The 20,088-nt window shown below is 49.0% G+C and overlaps 1 protein-coding gene across 8 annotated transcripts in view; it reads right to left on the bottom strand.

Annotated features, from left to right (window-relative positions):
- The window catches only part of POU2F3 (POU class 2 homeobox 3), an 89,923-nt gene that overhangs the window by 8,317 nt on the left and 61,518 nt on the right, over positions 1–20,088 (bottom strand). For 7 of the 8 annotated variants that reach the window (XM_077964531.1, XM_077964526.1, XM_077964529.1 and 4 more), the window contains 8 exons: positions 19,098–19,200; positions 16,116–16,198; positions 13,148–13,330; positions 12,575–12,716; positions 10,727–10,863; positions 8,791–8,952; positions 2,964–3,030; positions 1,004–1,139 (listed from right to left, as the gene is read on the bottom strand). In XM_077964531.1, coding sequence (XP_077820657.1) covers positions 1,004–1,139; positions 2,964–3,030; positions 8,791–8,952; positions 10,727–10,863; positions 12,575–12,716; positions 13,148–13,330; positions 16,116–16,198; positions 19,098–19,200 — 1,013 coding nt within the window. The remainder of the gene's footprint in view (positions 1–1,003; positions 1,140–2,963; positions 3,031–8,790; positions 8,953–10,726; positions 10,864–12,574; positions 12,717–13,147; positions 13,331–16,115; positions 16,199–19,097; positions 19,201–20,088) is intronic. The other variant, XM_077964532.1, reaches the window with a different exon arrangement.

Below are 20,088 nucleotides of genomic sequence, written 5' to 3'. Positions count from 1 at the left end.
GCTCCATTGTTTCGGGCTATGCAATAATTGGCCAATAAGAGCTGGCTGCCTTGCTGAACTGCCTGGATTTGGACAGGTGGGTTCATCTTTTCTGGCGAACTTAGGTCTGTAACCTACACATCTCTGTTTTGTTCTGAATCAAGGCAGAATCTCTCTCTCTCACAAGGCATCAGCTCTGAGAACACTTTTTTTTTTTTTTTGAGACGGAGTCTCGCTCTGTCGCCCAGGCTGGAGTGCAGTGGCCGGATCTCAGCTCACTGCAAGCTCCGCCTCCCGGGTTTACGCCATTCTCTTGCCTCAGCCTCCCGAGTAGCTGGGACTACAGGCGCCCGCCACCTCGCCCGGCTACTTTTTTGTATTTTTTAGTAGAGACGGGGTTTCACCGTGTCAGCCAGGATGGTCTCGATCTCCTGACCTCATGATCTGCCCGTCTCGGCCTCCCAAAGTGCTGGGATTACAGGCTTGAGCCACCGCGCCCGGCTGAGAACAATTTTTAGAATAGATTCTTTGCCTCATGAACTGAAGCCTAGGAGGCTGCCTTCCTCACTGCATCCCAGGTGGGAGTGGGGGACAGGAATTGGCACCACTTCCCTCTCTCCCTGTGTCAGCCATGCTTGAAGCCCAGGGTTTTCTTTGTGCCTAAGCTCTAGGCTCACATCAGAACCTCCTGAAAACTGGGTTCCTCGCATGAAGCCCAGCAAAGGACCTGGCCCTTTCTGACATGAGTGTTTGGAAATTTCCACCCTCAAAGTAAGGATGGAAATTTTGGCTTTGTTGACATCAGCTCCTTGCCAGGATGGCTCACTGACTGAAGCTTCTTTTTAAAATCCCTGCTCGCTAGGGATAAAGTCCAGTCTGGCTGTCGCTCTGTCCTCTCTCTACCACCCCATTCCTCTTTTCCAATCCTATCTATGACAAGCTTTCTTTCCCAAGGCATGGGCCCAGCTTCTCACATGTCCCTTGGCCCTGCTGGGATGCCTCTGCACCCTCCCCTCCACCTTACCCTGAAGAGTTAAAACTGGAGGCGGAGTTCACTGATGCTTTGGAGTTATTTTGAGATGCAGTGGGGCTGCTGGCGTGGAGTCCTGAGCCAGGAGATGAAGGCCTGCTGTTGTTCCCAGGGGAACAGGATGACGTTACTGAGGATAAGGAGAGGCAAAAACAAGGGGAAAATAATACTGCTGGATCCCGGGACATTGGGACATAGCCCCTCAGACACAAATTTCCTGGTGTAACCCCAAAGGGACCTCACCCTCTCCCTACCCACACCCACCTGACTACCTCCTGCCTCATTAGCATCAACTTCTGCCCACACCCAGAGGGGCTCTCATCCAAATGCTCTCTACAGCCCAGGCCCTGGAGAGTGGTGTGGCTGGTTCTGCAAGTCTAAGACTTGCCAAATGCAAGGACAGATGCCAAAATCATCCTACTCTGGGACACACCCAAGGCTGGGCACATGCAGCCCCGGACCAAGAGGCGGGAGGAGAAAAAGAACAAGAAGGAAGAGAGGAGGAAAGAAAGGCAGTGCATAGGGGAGAAAGAGAACTTGAGGCCACCATGAAAGATTGCCAGCTGCTCTAGTTCTCCTGACTCCACCAAGAAAAGGTGCATGGTTTACTAGAAACTAGAGTAATGAACTGAGCTCATGGCTCATGCCTGTAAGCCCAACACTTTTGGGAGGCCGAGGCAGGAGGGCCGATTAAGCCCAGGAGTTCAAAACCAACCTGGGCAACATGGCGAAACCCAGTCTCTACAAAAAATACAAAAATTCGCCAGGTGTGATGACATGCACCTGTAGTCTCAGCTACTCAGGAGGCTGAGGCAGGAGGATCACTTGAGCCCAGGAGTTCGAGGTTGCAGTGAGCCATGATTGTGTCACCGCATTGCTTGGGCAACAGAGCAAGACCCTGTCTCAAAAAACAAAACAAAACAAAAACAAAAAGAGCAATGAACTGGGAGTGAGGGGACCTCAGCCCTGTCTTGGTCCTTGGCCATCCACTCAGCAGCTCTGCGGCTGCTGATTTGTTTCACCTTCCTGAAACTCATTTTCATCCTCTGTGAAATGGCAGATTTTGTATCTGGATTAACTCTTGTGTTTGTGTTTCCCAAACTGTGTTCTATGAATAGGGTGGCATATATTTTATTATCCAAACTAAGACCCTAAGACACTTTGAAAAGTGGAGGGGGCCGAGTGCAGTGGCTCACTCCTGTAATCCCAGCACTTTGGGAGGCCGAGGCAGGTGGATCACCAGAGGTCAGGAGTTCAAGACCAGCCTGACCAACATGGAGAAACCCTGTCTCTACTAAAAATACAAAAAATTAGCAGAGTATGGTAGTGCACTCCTGTAATCCTAGCTACTGGGGAGGCTGAGGCAGGAGAATCGCTTGAACCCAGGAGGCAGAGGTTGCAGTGAGCTGAGATTGCGCCATTGCACTCCAGCCTGGGCAACAAGAGTGCAACTCTGTCTCAAAAAAAAAAAAAGAAAAAAAAGACAAAGATTAAAAGAAAAATAGAAAAGTGGAAGGAAGTACTATTGATAATTATGTCAGGACATGAAGCAGACACTGGGACTATCCTGGCCACCCTGGGCATGTGATCATCCTGTCTAGTTCTTTGAAATAATCAGGTACTTTTTGAGGAATAGAGTATACTTTAGGAAGCCTTGCCTTCCTTGGGCCTTCCATACAGTTCATTTTGGAATGTTATGCACCTGAGTGCTTAGAAGTGCTGCAGTTAGAACAAAACAAAACAACAACAACAAAAAAATACGCTTGTTTAAACTGTGCATACTCAGCATTTTCCAAATTTACTTGATCATAGAACCCTTTTTTCCCAACACAGATTTTAATATCCTTTGAAATGCATTTATGGGATCCTGACTTAGGTAGATACCTTTCCGTTCTAATATCCCATGTTTTAAAGGAATTCTGGTGTTATTCAGAAATCTCATTTTAAAGCTCACCTGTTCCAGGCATGGTACTGTGGACAGGAGGGACAGAGAGGGGACCCAGAGACCCTGAGGGAGATACCTGAAAAACAACAGAAGCTTGTAAATGTCCATTTCTGCTCCCTTCTCCAACTTCAGACCATTCTCCAAAGACAGTAGGTCCCAGACTCTACAGAGACCAAGAGCTTGGCTTCCTTGGTTATTTCCTAGCCCCAAACCTACGCGCCATCCTCCTTTCTATGGGAAGGCCTCTGGACCACATACTGGCATCCAGAACCAGGTCCAGTCTGCTCCGGAAGTTCCCTGGTGTCGACAGCCCCTGACAATGTGTATTGCCTGATAAAGTTTCTTTGGCACTGCCAAGCCGAAGGCTGCCTTGCCTGAGAGCCCCGGAGGTGAGCAAGACAAGCCTCCTGGGCCCTGCAGTGGCAGATACTGCTGGTTGCCTGCTGTTTCCTGGTCTCCATTGCTTTTTCCCTAAAAGAACCCTGCTTTTGCTTAGGACAGCAGGGTTGCTCAGCCTAGCAGCCTCTTTCGGGCTTTCCCACTCTGATAGATGAATGGAGCATGGACTCTCCAGAGGTAACCGGAGGTACTGAACTTTGGTCTCTGAAGATTTTTATTTTGCCCTGGAGACCTCACAGCATCATCAGCTCTGAGATTAGAAAGGGACCTGGGATAATTTTGTTTACCCTCCCATGTAATTCAGGACCCTCCTCCTCACTGTTACTATCCTAGAACAAGATGTAATAGAAAGAATAGACTTTGGAGCCCAACAGGTCTGGGAGTAAGACAACTCCACAGCTATCTGTGTGACTTTGGGCAAGTTATCTAACCCCACTGAGATTTGGTTTTCTCATCTGTAAAATAGTAGCAATACTTCCATTATATATTTTAATTAAGACATAATGAGATAATGTCTGTAAATCTTCCAACCCAACAGCTGGCAAAGAGTGTCCCAGCTTGTTAAATGCTAGTTCTCTCCCTTTCTGGAGGAAGAAGCTATCAACTGCTATATATTTCTAGATATTATTCAACTCTTCTTTTGAGCTAAAATCTGTGTATTTTCACTGCCCCTTATTCTTCTCATGCTAACAGGGGAATCTTTGACCAGGTGTTTGCAAAGGCTATTGAAAGGTAGTTCTGTTCTCTCCACTTTGGAAGATCCCATCCTAACAGGATGCGGCATGTACTCATTTCCTCATTAATCAGAAATGGTTTCCCTGTTTTCATTTACTTTTCCTTATACAATGAGCCTCCTCAGTAAGCTGAGGGCCTGTGAAGGGTGGAGACGGGTGTGGGGCACAGGTTGGGAGGGGTGGCAGAGTGGTAAGAGATGCTATCAATAATCTCCCTACCTCTTCTCCTCCTCTCCCTGCTGTCACACCCAAGACATGTGTTGTTGTTGTTGTGGTTGTGGTTGTTCTTGTTGGTTTGAGATGGAGTCTCTCTCTGTCACCCAGGCTGGAGTGTAGTGGTGCTATCACGCACGGTTCACTGCAACCTCTGCCTCCTGGGTTCAAGTGATTCTTCTGTCTCAGCCTCCCAAGTAGCTGGGATTACAGGCACCCACCACCACGCCCAGCTAATTTTTGTATTTTTAGTAGAGACAGAGTTTTGCCATGTTGGCCAGGCTGGTCTTGAACTCCTAACCTCAGGTGGTCCTCCCACCTTGGCCTCCCAAAGTGCTGGGATTACAGGCGTGAGCCACCGCGCCTGGCTTTGTTGTTGTTTTTAAATAAATGATAATGTATTTGGTCATTGCGGCCAACTTGTTTCCTTCTGGAAACAGGCTAGGCATATGCAAACAGACATATATATGGTTCCCCCTTTTTTATTTTCTAGATATATTGTAGCATTCTGCCCACACTGATCTGCACCATTTTGCCTTCCCACCTGCTAATCATTTTATTCCAGAAGCAGAAGAAACTATGTCCTAGTCCCAAGGGACTGTCTCAATGAGACCTAAAGATAGGATCAGAAAATGTTCTCTCTCCTTTCCCTTCATGACATCACCAGTGTTAGTGTAACTATTTATTTAATGTCCTTCACTGCCATTAGGCTGTAGACTTCAAGAGAGCAGGGTAACGCCTATGTGGTTCACTGCCACACCCCCAGTGCTTTCTACGGTCCCTGGAACGTCACAGCTGCTCAGTAAATATGTGTTGAATGAAAGCTGATGAGGAACGGGGCCCCTGCTTGGCTCCCTCGGCCCCCTCCATTTCTCATCATGTTGATGTCCTGGGTTGGTATTGAACCAAAGGGAGAACCTACTACTTCTCATCTGCTCTAAATAAAGTCCAATCTTGCAAGATTCCAAAGTTCCTATGACATGACCCAAGTTTCCTAACAAGGCCTACGATGCCCGACATAATCCAGCCCCTGCCTACCATTCCAGCCTCCTCATTCACACCCGCACTGCCTGGTGTCCAGCCCATTCTGGCCTTCTATGCTTCTTTCCGCCTACCCCACCCCACCACCAACCTGAGAACCTTTGTACATGCTATTTCCTCTACCTAGAATATTCTTCCCTCCCCTCACTCCTCCCTGCCTCCCCAGCTCAGACACTTTCCCTGTTAATATCAATGGTGACATTCATTCTTCTGGTGTCAGTGTAAACATCATTCCTCAGAGAAGCTCCTGACACTCTGGACTAGGTTAGGCACCTCATATACCTGTACCTCTTCTCTTAAGCCTTCATCACAAATAGCATTTGTTTAGTATCTGTTTTTCTGCTACACTGTGAGCAGGGATCACGTGTGCTGTTCACCACTGGAGCCCCAGTACCAAACATATAGTAGGTGCTCAGTGAATGCTTAAGGAAGAAATAATGAGTGAATATCATCTTGCCTCCAACTTAGCATGTTTAATGATCCCTTACAGAGTTTAGGGTACTTCAGCATCCATGGCCCATTATGATCCCACACTCATCAGCCCCTCTAATTTTAATCATGAACCCCTTGCTCTAGCCAGACTGAAATGCTTGCGATTTCCCAAATGCATCATGTTGTTTTATAATTCCATGCCTTCAGGCTGGGCGCGGTGGCTCATACCTGTAATCCTAGCACTTTGGGAAGCCAAGGCGGGCAGATCACTGAGGTCAGGAGTTTGAGACCAGCCTGGCCAACACGGTGAAACCTCGTCTCTACTAAACATACAAAATTAGCCAGGCTTGGTGGTGGGTGCATGTAATCCCAGCTACTCAGGAGGCTGAGGCAGGAGAATTACTTGAACCCAGGAGGTGGAGGTTGCAGTGGGCCTAGATCGCACCATTGCACTCCAGCCTGGGCAAAAAGAGCAAAACTCTATCTCAGAAAAATAAAAATAATAAAAATAAATAAAAAATAAAAAACCTCCATGCCTTCTCACAGGCTGTTCCTTCTGCCTTGTACACTACTCTTGCTAATTACTAATCTGTTCTCCAAACAAATTAGATATTCACCCTCCCGGGCCCCATTCTGATTTGGGCGTCTTTCCTCTTGTTTCCCAGGGCACTCCTATGGGGCTCATTCCTGCCCAACACTCCTCACATCTACTTGGTTGTAGTTTCTTGCCTTTTCTGGTCCCTCCTTTTCAGTTTCTTCCCTGATGCTCTTCCTTTGCCCATCTCGCGAAAGCTGGTGGCAAGGTCTTTGCTCTTTGCTTCCTCTACATAAACTCCATAGGCGAGTTCCTTCTCACCCAGGATTTCAACCACCACCTGCACACTTGTGACTCCCTAGTCCGTGTCTCCATCCCAGCCTTCCAGTCTCACTTCCAGACCCATAATCTCAAGTGCCCAAGGACATTCCCACATGGGTGTCCTGCAGCCTCGCTGTGCATCATGACATGAGAACTGAAATCATCACTTCTTGCCACTCCCAAGCCATCTCCTCCTGGTTTGCTTGTTCCGTAAATGGCAATACCATCTACCCAGTCAGCCCAGCCTGAACGCCAAGAGTCATCGCAGAGGATCCCCTTTTCTTCTCCCTGCCCCCATCCAGCTTTCCATTCATTAACCAAGACCTTCTAATGATTTCTGGAATCCCTCCCACCCTCTTCTTTCCTCCCTCCTGGGGTTGCTTTGCCCTCAGTCTTTCTCTACTGGCTACCTGCAGTCCCATCCTAACTGGCCTCCCTGAAACCCATCTTGGGCCTCTTTATCCTGCAGTCCTTTATCCTGCAGTCAGAGTGATCATTCAAAAAAGAGAAAATTATCATGCCAATATCCTGTGAAAATCCTTCAGTGATTCCCCCAAACCTTCAGTTCCTTAGCATTGTGGACAATCCCTGCACAGTCTGGCCCTTCTGATCTGTCCAGCCTCATCTTTCAACACTCAACCACTTGCAGTTCTGTGAGCTTGCCACACTGTCCCTGCCCCTGGGAGAGCTCCACCCACATTTATTTGCCTCTCATTCCTCTTCATCCTTTAGACTCAGCTCAGGTATTAATTATCTCCTTGGGGAAGCCTGTCCTAAACACCAGCTCCCAAGGCTGGTTAGCTGCCGCTCCTAAGTTCTCCTGAAGAAATGATCATGCTGTTTTCCATTTGTTTATTTACTTGCTCCTCTGCTAGGCAGTGAGGTCCTCTGGGACAGGGAACAAACAATATTTATCTTTGTATCCCCAGCACTTGGCACAATATATAGAAGGTAGTCGGTAGCTGGTTGGTGAAAGAATCAACAATGGTGTAGTTTTGGGGAAACAGCTGTGTTCCTCCCTGACAAGGCTGCATTTCACCCATCTTACAGTGCTGAAAGACTGAAGGGCAGCATCGTTCTCCCCAACTCCCTTAACCTTCAACCATCATCATCCCCAGAGAAGAAGCTTCCCACCCCCACCCTCCAGGTACCATTTCTCCCTGCATGGAAAAGATATTTCCTGCCCCCTAAACTTCATAGTCTGCCTAGAACTTCAAGTTGTTCCCAGCCCTGGCTTCTCCCTTGAACTCCAGAGTCACAGATATAACTCCTTCATACTTACTCTTGGATGCCTTGTAGGTATGTCCAACTTAATGTGACCAGCCCCAAATTCTTAGCTTTTTTCCTTGAACTTGCTCTTCCTGCAGTTTTCATCATCTCAAAAAAATGGCAGTGCTTTCCAACGCACAGCTCAGGCCAAAACCCTTTTAATCATCTTTGCTTCCTTTCTTGTATTCCGTATCTGAGCACATCATGCTGCTCCACCGTCAAAGTCTAGCCAGAATGCAACTGCTCCTCCTCACCTCCATGGCCACCACCCTAGGCCAAGCCTCCATCACACAGCCTGACCACTGTCATTCTCCTAACTGGTCTCCGGCTTCCACACAGATGATTCCCCACGTAGCAGCCCGTGTTAGCCAGCTCAGCCTTCTCTGGCTAGAGCTCTCCAATGGCTTCTCATTTTACCCAAACTGAAAGCCAGGGGCCTTTCAATGGCCTCCAAGACCTTGGGCGCTCTGCTTCTTGTTTCTTCTCTGACTTCTTCTCCTACTTTTGGTCCCCTTTCTCATTCTGTCCCCAGCCACACTGGTTGCCTTGCTGTTTCTTAAGCATACTGGATCTTTTCACTTGCTAGGCCCTCTGCCTAGAACATTCTTTCCCCCAGATATCCACATATTTAATTCCCTGACAACTCTAGGTCTCTGTTCACACACCCTTATCAGGGAGAGCCTCTCTGACCTCCCTATTGAAAGAGCATCTCCCCGCTATCCCCTTCTATTCCCTCGCCCTTCTTTAGTGTTCTTTATACTATATTCTATACAGCATCTCTTTGCTTATTTATTTACTGGATGCTCCCCTTCTTCCCTGCAGCCACCACTTTCCCCTCCAAGCATCATGTCCCTCCAGTTCTTGGCAGACAGCTTGGTTCCTGGCCACTCACCAGCCGGGAATTGTAGACAGGTGGTTTGATGGGTGTGGCCACAGGGCAGTTGATTCGCTTCTCCTTTTGGCGTCGGTTGCAGAACCAGACTCTCACCACCTCCTTCTCCATGGACAACTGCTCTGCAATCATGGAGATCTCCTCCGAGCTGGGTTTTGGGTTCTATAGGGACCGAAAGGACAGAGTATGGTCAAGAAAAGGGAATCAGGGGTGGGGAACAGAGGTCCCAAAGAAACAGGATACAACTATACATGGATCAAAAGCTTTAGAGTCAGACCTAGGATGAAATACTGGCTTTTTCACTTACTATATGTCCTTAGGAAACTTCCTTAACCTCTCTGAGCCTGTCTTATCATCTATGAAATGAGAATAATCATGCCCACCACATAGGATTATTGTGGGAATTAAATGAGAAAATGTGTGTAAACTGCCAAGCACAGGGCCTGACACAAAGTAGGGTTTCCATAGATGTAGGCTGTCTTTCCTTTGTTCATGAGTTCGGAGGAGAGGAGTCCATGCATGAGTTACGTGGGGCAGGCAGAGTCCCCAGAGCTGCTGCTCCCCTCTGTGTTCTTCCTTATAATCTGATAATCTGATGTCCTTCTCCCTGTCATTTCTTTTTTTTGTTTTTTTTGAGACGGAGTCTCGCTCTGTTGCCCAGGCTGGAGTGCGATGGCGTGATCTCTGCTCACTGCAACCTCCACCTCCCAGGTTCAAGCATTTCTCTCTGCTTCAGCCTCCCGAGTAGCTGGGATTACAGTCATGCGCCACCACGCCCAGCTAATTTTTGTATTTTAAGTAGAGATGGGGTTTCACCATGTTGGGCAGGCTGGTCTTGAATGCCTGACCTCAGGTGATCCACCTGCCTCGGCCTCCCAAAGTGCTGGGATTACAGGCATGAGTCACCGCCGCCTGGCCTGCCTTGTCATTTCTTCCTGTCCTCCTGCCTCAAAGCAGGAAATGAGAAAGCTAAAACACATGGACCCATCAGGACTGTGGCACAGCAATACATGCTACATGGGTGCCACTCCCTTGTTCTGGTCCCTCGCACCTGGTCTTTAGCCCCAGCCACTTTCCCCCACTCCTACACCCTCCCTTAACCTTGCCACTCTAGGAAGCCTAAAAAGAAGGAAAAGCCAGTTGTTGTCATTCGGCTAGCTGGATGTGGGCACCAAATCTTTGAGCCAAATATGTGAGGAATCTGCCGGAGGGACGGCAGTCCTGGAGGCCTGGGGCCTTTGGAGATATGTGGTACCCATGGCGGCTCTGGAGGCTGGGATCTAAGGGAGCCTGGCTAGGTGCTGGTTAGGCCACATCTGTTTCTCAGCTTGCACAGGGCTCACAGCTTCCACTGGCTCAAAAATATGCTTTTGCTACAAGTTCCAAAAAATGTAGGTGTATAACATGATGACAAGTATTTAAATGTACACAGAAAAGAAGAGTAGAAGGAAATGAGGTCAGATGGCATTTGGTGATGAATATTCTTTTTCTTTCTACTTCCTTGTACTTTCCAAATTGCTTACAATAAGCATTTATTATATTTATAATTTGAAAAACATAAAATGTACTGCACAGAAAATAGAGAACTTATATACAATCCCCTGACTTTACTCCCTTTACTTCAGCTGGATACGGAGATACATTGTGTTCTGGGACCCTACAGCCCGTTCTTTAAATCTCCCGGTGAGAAAAACAGAGTCCTAAATAGATGTCAGGGCAAGAAGGGTCAGTGGAGGAGGAGGTTCCTGGAACCTGAGATGGCGAGCAGCTTTGCACTCCAATACCTGGGGGCCTGGAGTGGGATAATGTGTTTTCTGATTGTGTCCCAGGGCAGGTCTGAGGTGCTGAGGGGCTGGTGCCAAGCGGCCTGTGCCGTGTCTGCTCCCCCTACCTGTATGAGGCAGCCCACCCATGCCCACCCGAAGGTGCTGCTCACATCTTGAAACCTCTTCTCCAGAGTCAGGCGGATGTTGGTCTCGATGCTGGTCCGTTTCTTTCTCTTCCTTCCAAATACTTCACTGAGGCTGGGGTAGGAGCTGGGCGTGCTCACTGAGGGGTCTGACGGAGAGGACTCTGCGGGGACACGAAGGAACAGAGGAAGCTCAGAGAAGGGGATGAGTGGCTGGTGCCTTCATGGATTTGAGGTCCAACAACCCTTCCCGATGGGCTCTGCAGTGGCATTTTCAGGGGCAATCCCCTCCCCCAGCAGGGAGCCCAGAACAGACCAAGAATCCCACTTCTTTTCGTTGCGCAGGGCAAAGGCCCTCCGTGGCCCTCCATTGCCCCCCATGGCCTTCTGTGGCCCTCCGTGACCCTCCGTGGCCCTCTGAGGCCCCCACAGCAGTGTCTCCAGTGTTTGGGGTCATGGCTGAGGGATGTCCAGGCATCGGTGGCACATGTGGGTGTAAGTGGACACTGGCAGGACTCCTATGAGTAACACTGGTGAGGCTGCTGTTTACAGATATGCCTGGATGTGAATACTGAGCGAAATGTGAAATGGGATTTGGAGCCAAAAGCAATGGCACTTCGTGGCAGACTGTTGGTGTTGGAGGCATTTTCGTGCCAGTGCCAATGTTTGAGCTAAGGCTGTAGGGGCCATAGGAGGGATACCCCCGAGGAAGGATTCAGGCATCTGATGAGGACTAGAACTGGTCACAGGGCCCTTCTCCAGAGATTCGAAGACCTTCGGATCATTTCGCTCGTTTCAGTGCTTCCATAAAGGCTGTCTAAGGGGCAGCCCGTGGGGGGAACTTCCTGCCCCCTCCCATGCTTGTGTGTAGAGGCCCTTCCGTGGGAGTAACAGCCCTGGCTGGCTGCCCCACCCTTTCCTCCCTCTCCAGTGTAACCACCAATCCACGTGAATCTACTGAATAGAGCCCAGCCCTGGAGACTGGCTCATTCCCTCTCTCTGCCTAGGCTGGCGGTTCTCAACCAGGGGGGACTCCGCATCACCACCACTCCCCCTGGGACATTTGGCAATGTCTGGAGAGATTCTTGGCTGTTTCAACTGGGGGTGGATGCTACTGGCAACTAATGGGTAGGGACCAGGGATGCTCAAAACATCCTGCAATGCATAGGCCAGTCCCTGGCAACAAGAATGACCTGGCCCAGGATGTCCATAGTGCCAAGGTTGAGAAGCCCCATCTTATGCTAGTCCCTGCTGCCATACTCTTCCGCTCATTATTCCAAACGTGTGGTCCCTTGGCTTATACCCTTGATCTCCTGGAATGCCTCCCAGCCACCACCCCTCACTGAGTCCTCCCACAAACCCCACCCCTGCAGTCAGGCTTTCCTGACCAACCTGGGTTGCAGTAAGTCCCTGTCTGCTGAAAACCTACTCGAGAACTAGCCAGGGAAAGACCCTGTGTCATGCCTGTGGTCTCCACCTCCCAGTGAGACCCTAGAGGCTCCATTGCTGTTTCCCTGACCTAGACTTATTCCAGACAGCAATCTGCATAAGTGTGTCTGCTCTGCAGACCCAGACTTTGTCGCTGGCACGTTGTTCTAAGGTCTACGCTGAGTGGGATGGGGTAGGAATTGAATGGGGGCAAATCCTGATGGACACAGACCTAAATCCACATCCTTCTGAGGGCTTCTCAATAGTCAAGCTGACACTTTCATCTACACTTGCCTGTGCCCTGTGTCTTGTTTCTCCATCGGCTCCAGTCTCAGGAGAAGAAAGGGGTGTTAGGTATCAACTCCCAAAAGCCCCAACATGACAAGTCACTGGCCCTTCCCTGCAGAGCCCTCTAGGGCCCCTGGCATCTGTGTTTGTGAGGCCTACCTGCATCATTCAGCCACTTCTCCAGCAGGGGCTTGAGCTTGCACATGTTCTTGAAGCTCAGGTTGAGGGCCTCAAATCGCGAGATGGTGGTCTGGCTGAAGTCGTTGCCATACAGCTTTCCCATCGCCAGCCCCACATCTCCCTAAGTGTGGGGACCGAGGGGGAGGAACATGAGAGGCGGCCTCCTCCTCTTGTTTGCCCACATCCTGCATGGTCCTAGCATCGATCACACAGCCAGCCTGAACCTTCGAGTGCTCACCCATGCTCAGCTGCTTTCCAAGTCTCCTCCCTCTAAGGTGAAGAATCGGTTTCTTTCTCTCCTTAGACTCTGAGTGGACCATGCCCATGTGCTTGGGAGAGCCAGCCCCTTTTCCACCTCTCATTCTCCTCCACCAGCAACGTCCTCAATTTCCCTACCAATGGCGACTGTGCCCTATTCTCAGAGAACTCAGGGACACGATGAGCTGGCCCCAAACACATCGAGCCTCTGGTCGCTCTTGAAACCTGCACTTGGGAAGCCCAGTCTCCAGCCGCTCAGCTCAATTTCTTCTATCTTTTCCCCTAAAACCAAACCTGTGTGAAGCCCAGCTTAATGCGCCTCTGCTTGAAGGTCTTGGCAAACTTCTCTAGTTCTTCAAGGTCACTGGGCTCATCGGCCCCTCCAGAGCTGGGTAGATGCTTGGACACCGGGAGATGCTGGGATGCTTCCAGGTGGGGTTCTAAAGAGGATCCTGGCAGCCCAGGGCGCCCAACTGCCTGATAGGAAACACGCCAAGCAGATCCACCACAAAGATCAATAAATAACAATTTCTGATTTTTTTTTTTTTTTTTTTTACTAATAGGCCCACTTAGAGGATGACAGATCCCTGGATACACCCTGGGTACATTTGAGTCCTATTTTTTTCCAATGGCATGGAAGTAGAGATTGAAGTTTCTATGAATGTATAGCAAATAACTGGAATATCTGGGTAGAAACATCAGGAGTGCAGGATAGGGAGGTGGCCTGAGTTTAGACTGTGACTCACTATTTGAGTCTTAGCAGGTTACTTCCTCCTTTCAGTTTTCTACCATAAAAGGAGCTAGCAGGGTTGTTTACAAAGATTCCCAAAACAAAGCACAGAACTGGACCAAGAAAAGGTTGCTTGCCTTTTTTTTTTTTTTTTTTTTCCATAAAGCGAGTAACTGAGGTGTTGAACAGGCATTAACTGAAGATAACAGGGAATATCCAAGAACTCGTGGCCTTCATAGAACTTTCCTGAAATGTCAAACTCTTGTGCATCATTTTACTTTCTAAACCACCATTTTCTTTCATGAAAGTGTTTTATTTTTAATCAAAGGTATTTTAATCAGTACCTTTATAAAATGCACCTTGATCTCATTTGGGATGTTAGGAGATATTCTTTCTTCTTTCTTTCTTTCTTTCTTTCTTTCTTTCTTTCTTTCTTTCTTTCTTTCTTTCTTTCTTTCTCTCTCTCTCTCTCTCTCTTTCTTCTTCTTCTTCTTCTTCTTCTTCTTCCTTCTTTCTTCCTTCTTCCTCCTCCTCCTCCTCCTCCTCCTTCTTCTTCTCCTCCTCCTCCTCCTCGTCCTCCTCCTCCTCCTTTTTTTTTTTTTTTTTTTGAGACAGGATCTCACTCTGTCACCCAGGCTAGAATGTAGTGGCACAATCACTGTTCACTGCAGCCTCAACCTCCTGGGCTCAAGCCATTCTCCTGCCTCAGCCTCCTGAACAGCTGGGACTACAGGCATGTGCCACCCTGCCTGGCTAACTTTTGTTTTTGCAGAGACAGGGCTTCATCATGTTGCCCAAGCTGGTCGTGAACTCCTGGGCTCAAGCGATCTACCTGCCTTGGCCTTCCAAAGTGCTGGGACTACAAGCATGAGCCACTGTGCCCAGCCAGATATTCTTTCTTGAGCTTATTTTCATAGGAAAATGTACTCTTAAACCTAGAACCATGTTGTGCCTATTTGGGGTCAGGAATGAATCCAATCTTAAAGACATCTATCATTCCACAAGGATAGAGTGAAATCTGGGCCTCGGGGTCCAGGCACTGTGTCCAGCTCAGAGGGCTAAATCCACCTCTTCTCTCCTTTTTGATTTAGTTTGTGTATACTAGGGTTAACATTATTTCTTCTCCTCTGGGATATTTAGGTTTACCATTCAGATAGGCATCCTTATCATGAAGAAGGTGAAAGGACCAGAGAGAAGTTTAGGAGTCTTTCCCCCAATGAAGGGTCTTTTAGTCTGAAACCATCATGAATTTGGTTCTTATTTTGCAGGGAAGGGATGTGTGAGGAGAGTGTGGTATAGACCAGACCCTCAGGACAAAGCCCCAGTCCTCTTTGAACCTTCCTTTTATTTGTTCTTTCATTTGACAAAGACTTATGGGGCTCTCTGCTAGACCTTCTCCCTCCTCCTTTCATCTTGAATCCACTGGCAACCTGCACTGATTCAACTTCCCAAAACATCTCCTCAATCATCCCCTCTTCTTATTGCCACAACTCTTAAGCCAATCCTTTATGACCCCTCCCCTGGATGATCTTCATAATCTTCTGTGTGGTCTCTCTGCTACCAGTCTCTCCGTGCCAAAATACGATAAGATATGAGAGTTGATCTTGAATATTCTAAGATCTCTTCCAGCTGTAAACCCACGCCAGGAGGAGGTGGAAGAGCCACTCGTGGTGCTGGTGTCCACATTTCAACCACTAGATGGCGAGCTTCCCCTCCAGGTACTTTTAGTGGCCTCAGCCCTCTCTGAAGGCAGGGCTCTTGGTGAGCCACCCGGCTCTTAGCACAGAGATCTCTGCAGTCATTCCCAGCCATTCTGCCCAACCATCTGTGCAGAACCATCTCCTGCAGCTGTGCAGGTTATTAACTGTGCAGGGGCACCCAGATCAGGAGAAGAATGGCAGCTAAGATACAGCTCATGCTGCTGTCGCCAATCTGTGCACCCTGGCATGAGACTACCGCTGGCCAGAAGGAGAGATGCCTTTTTCCTAGTTGGAAAAAAGGTGCTGTGTGGAACCATGGCAGCTCTGCAAACAACCCCTCTCCCACTGGCCTATATACGTGCCCACTGCAGGAGGCAATCTGGAACAGTGGCCCAGAGGTGAAAGCCACGGGCTTTGTGGTCTGGGACATCAGGTCTGTGGTATTTTAGTCTTCCCCTTGGCCCCTGAGAGCACCTAGGGAGAGTTCGTGGCCATCTTGGTGTGCCTCAGAAGTTAGCTGAGCCTGGCTCTCAGAGGAGCAATGCTGGGGCCTGTGCAGGGCTGGAGTTCGGTGCCTGGAGCATGAAGGAGGCTGGCCTGGGAGCTGGAATCTCTGGGTTCTAACTGTGGCCCCACCAGTGATACTTGATAAATTGTCCCCTCCCTCCTTGCTGTAGCTTGGATTTCCCCTATGCCAACGGACAGTTCCCTGCTGGCCCCTCTCCCCAGAGGGATTAGTATCCTGTTAAAGGGGTAGGGGGGAAACTAGTGAGTTAAACTCAGTGAGAGCTGACACATTCCTAGAGGAAACAGGAAGAATGGGGTTGTTTACCTGGGATGCCAGTCCCGGCCCAGTCTGTGGGAGGAGGAGACTGCTTTGTTGCTGTGGAAAGGGGAGGAGATTTGGCTGCAGACCTGAGTGAAAGGGGAGGGACAAAGGAACAGACAAATAAAATCCAGGCTATTTGAAAGACATGTGCTACAACTTTGGCACCATGATCACTGTCCCGACCCCCTGCCACCTGATCAGGTTCCTCCACCCATCTCAAGTCCCATGGAGAGGTCCTTCTAGCACTGCCAGGCATTGCCACATATAGGTGGAGGCAAATCAGATACAGGGATAAACAGACATGTAAACAGCAGTCCCCAAACCAGTCCTTCCACCTGCCCGCCTGTCTGGAGAGGTGCAGAGGCTAAGGAGGGTCAAGAGGATCTACTCTGGGATCTGATTACCAGAGCGGAAGAAACCCAGGAAGGGAAGGGATGCAGGGTGGCTGCTGAGAAGTCAAGCTGGGGCTGAGGATTTTGGCTTTCCCTGCAGGAGAAGCAGCTGGGATGGCTACAGAGGCCCAAGCAAATCTGTGAGGATGCCAGACCAAGCAGATACGACCATGCAGCTCTAAAGGGCAGTGGGCCTTAGCCAGAGGCATGTGGCTAACCAGGACGTTTTATACTTGGGAGGGAGGGCTGAGAAATGAGGGAAAGTCCAGGGCTGAGCCTCTGGAAACTCCCTTGGGCAGTATGGTTTTTTTTTTTTTTGAGACGGCAGTATGTATTATACCTGCTTCTCCATCCTCCCTGGGAAAATTGCACATGAAGGGCTCTGCCTGGTTGGTGGCTCACTCTCCCAGCAGGAGTGGGGCCATCAAACCGCCAAAGCAGACAATGGGGTTGGTTACCCCAACTGCTTATCACTCAACAGCGCCTTGGGGTGTCTGTGTTCCCTAGGCTGTTCTGGGTCACAATGTACAGCATCTGCTGATGTTGACCTTTATGCTTTTCAGTCTAAAAAGTCAGGGCTTCATTGTTCATTATTAAAATACATGGGCAAGAAATCTCTTACAAGGAATCCTGAACTGGGAGTTGAGAGGCTTGGGTACTAATGGCAATTCTGACATGGCAGTTGAAATGGATACAGCCTTTTCACATGCATTATTTCAAGTGACTCTCAATAATCTCATGAGGCAGAGCCTTGCTATTATCCCATTTTTACAGAAGAGGAAATGGAGGCTCAGAGAGGTTCAGTAAGTTTCCCAAAAACACACAGTGAGTAAGTGACTTTTTGAAAAACCAATAAATTTTTCTGACTCCAAATTTGGAAGTGTCTTTCCACCACTGCATCATACACTGACCTAGCTGGTTATATGCCTGGGTCATTTTCATGTCACTCTCCAGTCTTCTGAAAACAAATTAAACTGTTACCTTCCCTTTTCCATTCAAGGAGTATGATGTTTATTGTTTAACCAAAATAAACACTTAAAAATTCAAGTAGGGGCCGGGCGTGGTGGCTCAAGCCTGTACTCCCAGCACTTTGGGAGGCCGAGACGGGCGGATCACGAGGTCAGGAGATCGAGACCATCCTGGCTAACACGGTGAAACCCCATCTCTACTAAAAAAATACAAAAAACTAGCCGAGCGTGGTGGCGGGCGCCTGTAGTCCCAGCTACTTGGGAGGCTGAGGCAGGAGAATGGTGTAAACCCGGGAGGTGGAGCTTACAGTGAGCTGAGATCCAGCCACTGCACTCCAGCCTGGGCGACAGAGCGAGACTCCATCTCAAAAAAAAAAAAAAAAAAAAAAAATTCAAATAGGGTCTCATTCATCACCATAGTATTCTGAGGTGCCTTGGAAACTAAGCATAATGACTCATTTATGCACGAGCTAAGGGCAGAAGGCAGAGTTGCATTTTGTTTGGATTCTGGATTTCCAAAGCCTCTACCTGGGACTTGCCACAGGAGAGAGTTTATGCTTCCTCAATCACTTTTTTTTTTTTTTTTCGGAGACAGAGTCTCTTTCTGTCGCCCAGGCTGGAGGGCAGTGGTGCAATCTCGGCTCACTGCAACCTCTGCCTCCCAGGTTCAGGTGATTCTCTTGCCTCAGCCTCCAGAGTAGCTGGGATTACAGGCTTGCACCACCACACCCGGCTAATTTTTGTATTTTTAGAGGAGACAGTTTTACCATGTTGGCCAGGCTGGTCTCAAACTTCTGGCCTCAAGTGATCTGCCCACCTCCTCCTCCCAACATGCTGAGATTACAGGCATGAGCCACCGTGCCCGGCCAACCCTCCATCACTTTTGACCCTAGCTGGTGGAGATGGGAGTGGGACAGGCAGCACAGTGTGATGGCCAAGAGTATGGGTCTCAGCTAAACGGTTCTGGAACTTCCCAGTAGGTCACCAGAGGCATAATAGGACTACCTACTGCACAAGGTTATTTTGAGGAATGTCAGAAAAATTACTCAGCAGAGCTCCTGGCACATCATGCTCAAGAAATGTTAGCTATTTATTAATAGTTCAATCTATATTCTCTTGGCCAGGGAGGAGTTCTCTGGTTGTAATTTCCCTGCCAAAGAAAACCTGAATACCCTTTCTACAACCTGTGGGTGGCACTGCTGCTCTCTCCAAATAGAATCACAGCCAGGCTTCCAGGCAGCAAGTCCGAATCTGTGTCCAGGAGAGATTTCCAAGGAATTGGGACTTGTCAGTACTGCATTTCCCAGGGCGCTTCCCCTCCCTGTACAGCACAGCTCTCCTCCACGCCTGCACCTTCCGTCTCCACTCACCACGAAATTGAGGAGGTGGGCCAGACCACCCAAGAGGAGGCTGGGAAGGGGAAGCAGAGAAGGAGACTAAGCCTGCAGGAGCATTGCCAGGGTCCCTTCCTCAGACTCTGGGGTGGATAAGTAAGTCTTAATAGCAGATGGGTGACTGACTAATGCATGCTCTCCAATTAGGCCCCCTCACCCAGCAAAAAGCAGCAGCAGCAGCAGCAGCACTTGACTGGACTCGGTCTATGTGGAAAACCTCAGGGTTCTTACCTTGTTGCCCAGGCTGGGTCTGAGATAGCAGGAACTGGGATACAGACTGTAAGTGGCCGGGAACCAGCACAAGCTGCTGGAGCGGATGGAGGGAAGCCATGTCCTGCACGTGGAGAGATACACATACATCACAGAATTTACAAGCTGGGGACATCAGCCCCATCTGCCTGCCACACATCTGTCCCAGGAGTCTCCAGACTTGGAGACTGTGCAGGCTGACCTTGCTTTATGCCACTGTGTATCCCCAGTGTCTAGCAAATAGTAGGTACTCCATTAATGCTGGTATTGTTACAGCTTCTGCCCTCAGCCTGGAAGTCCTTACGACATATTGTTACTTAACCCTTACCTCCTAAGTTAATTTTTATATGTGTCAGTCCTGTCTCTCAACTAGACTGTAAAATGCCCTGAAGGCAAAGCCTGGGTATGACCCATCTCTCAGAGTTTATCCTAGAGATAACATGCAATCCCCAACAGTCCAATTCTTTTTTAATCTCATGCCACTTGATTATGCTAAAAGCCATGCCTCAGCTGTTTCCTGGGCCTGAATCTTTCCTGGAGGGTGTCCGGGTGGGAGCTGTGAGGTGGAACAAGCTATTCATTCTTAATAAAACCCATTTAGTTAAACAAAAAGTCCAGGGTTTCTCCTACCAGCCCAGGACATAGGACTAATAATTCTGATGCTTGGGGGATCGGGGAGTTCTCTGCAATGGAGACTCCGAGCTCTGTGCCCCATGGGGTTGAGCTTAGGTCTGTGCACAGAGAGAAGACCTGAGACGCCTTGCTGAATGGAAGGTGAAGGGACGGATCCACATTCTTATGTGTTTCCAGAAAGGAGTGGTTCTTTCTCCCCCAGGTGATTCCTGCTGACAAGAGGTCTCATCACATGAACGCCCTCCCGGACCTTGGCTGTTACTAGCTCAGACGCCTCTTTCTTCCCCCACCAGCAATCCATTCTAGTTTGGCTCTAACATAAAACCTTAGGGGAGGCAGA

This window comes from Macaca mulatta, chromosome 14 (genome assembly GCF_049350105.2).
Source record: "Macaca mulatta isolate MMU2019108-1 chromosome 14, T2T-MMU8v2.0, whole genome shotgun sequence".
Taxonomy (NCBI): domain Eukaryota; kingdom Metazoa; phylum Chordata; class Mammalia; order Primates; family Cercopithecidae; genus Macaca; species Macaca mulatta.
The sequence above is the reverse complement of the archived record's forward strand: the minus strand, read 5'-3'. Positions and strand labels throughout refer to the sequence as shown.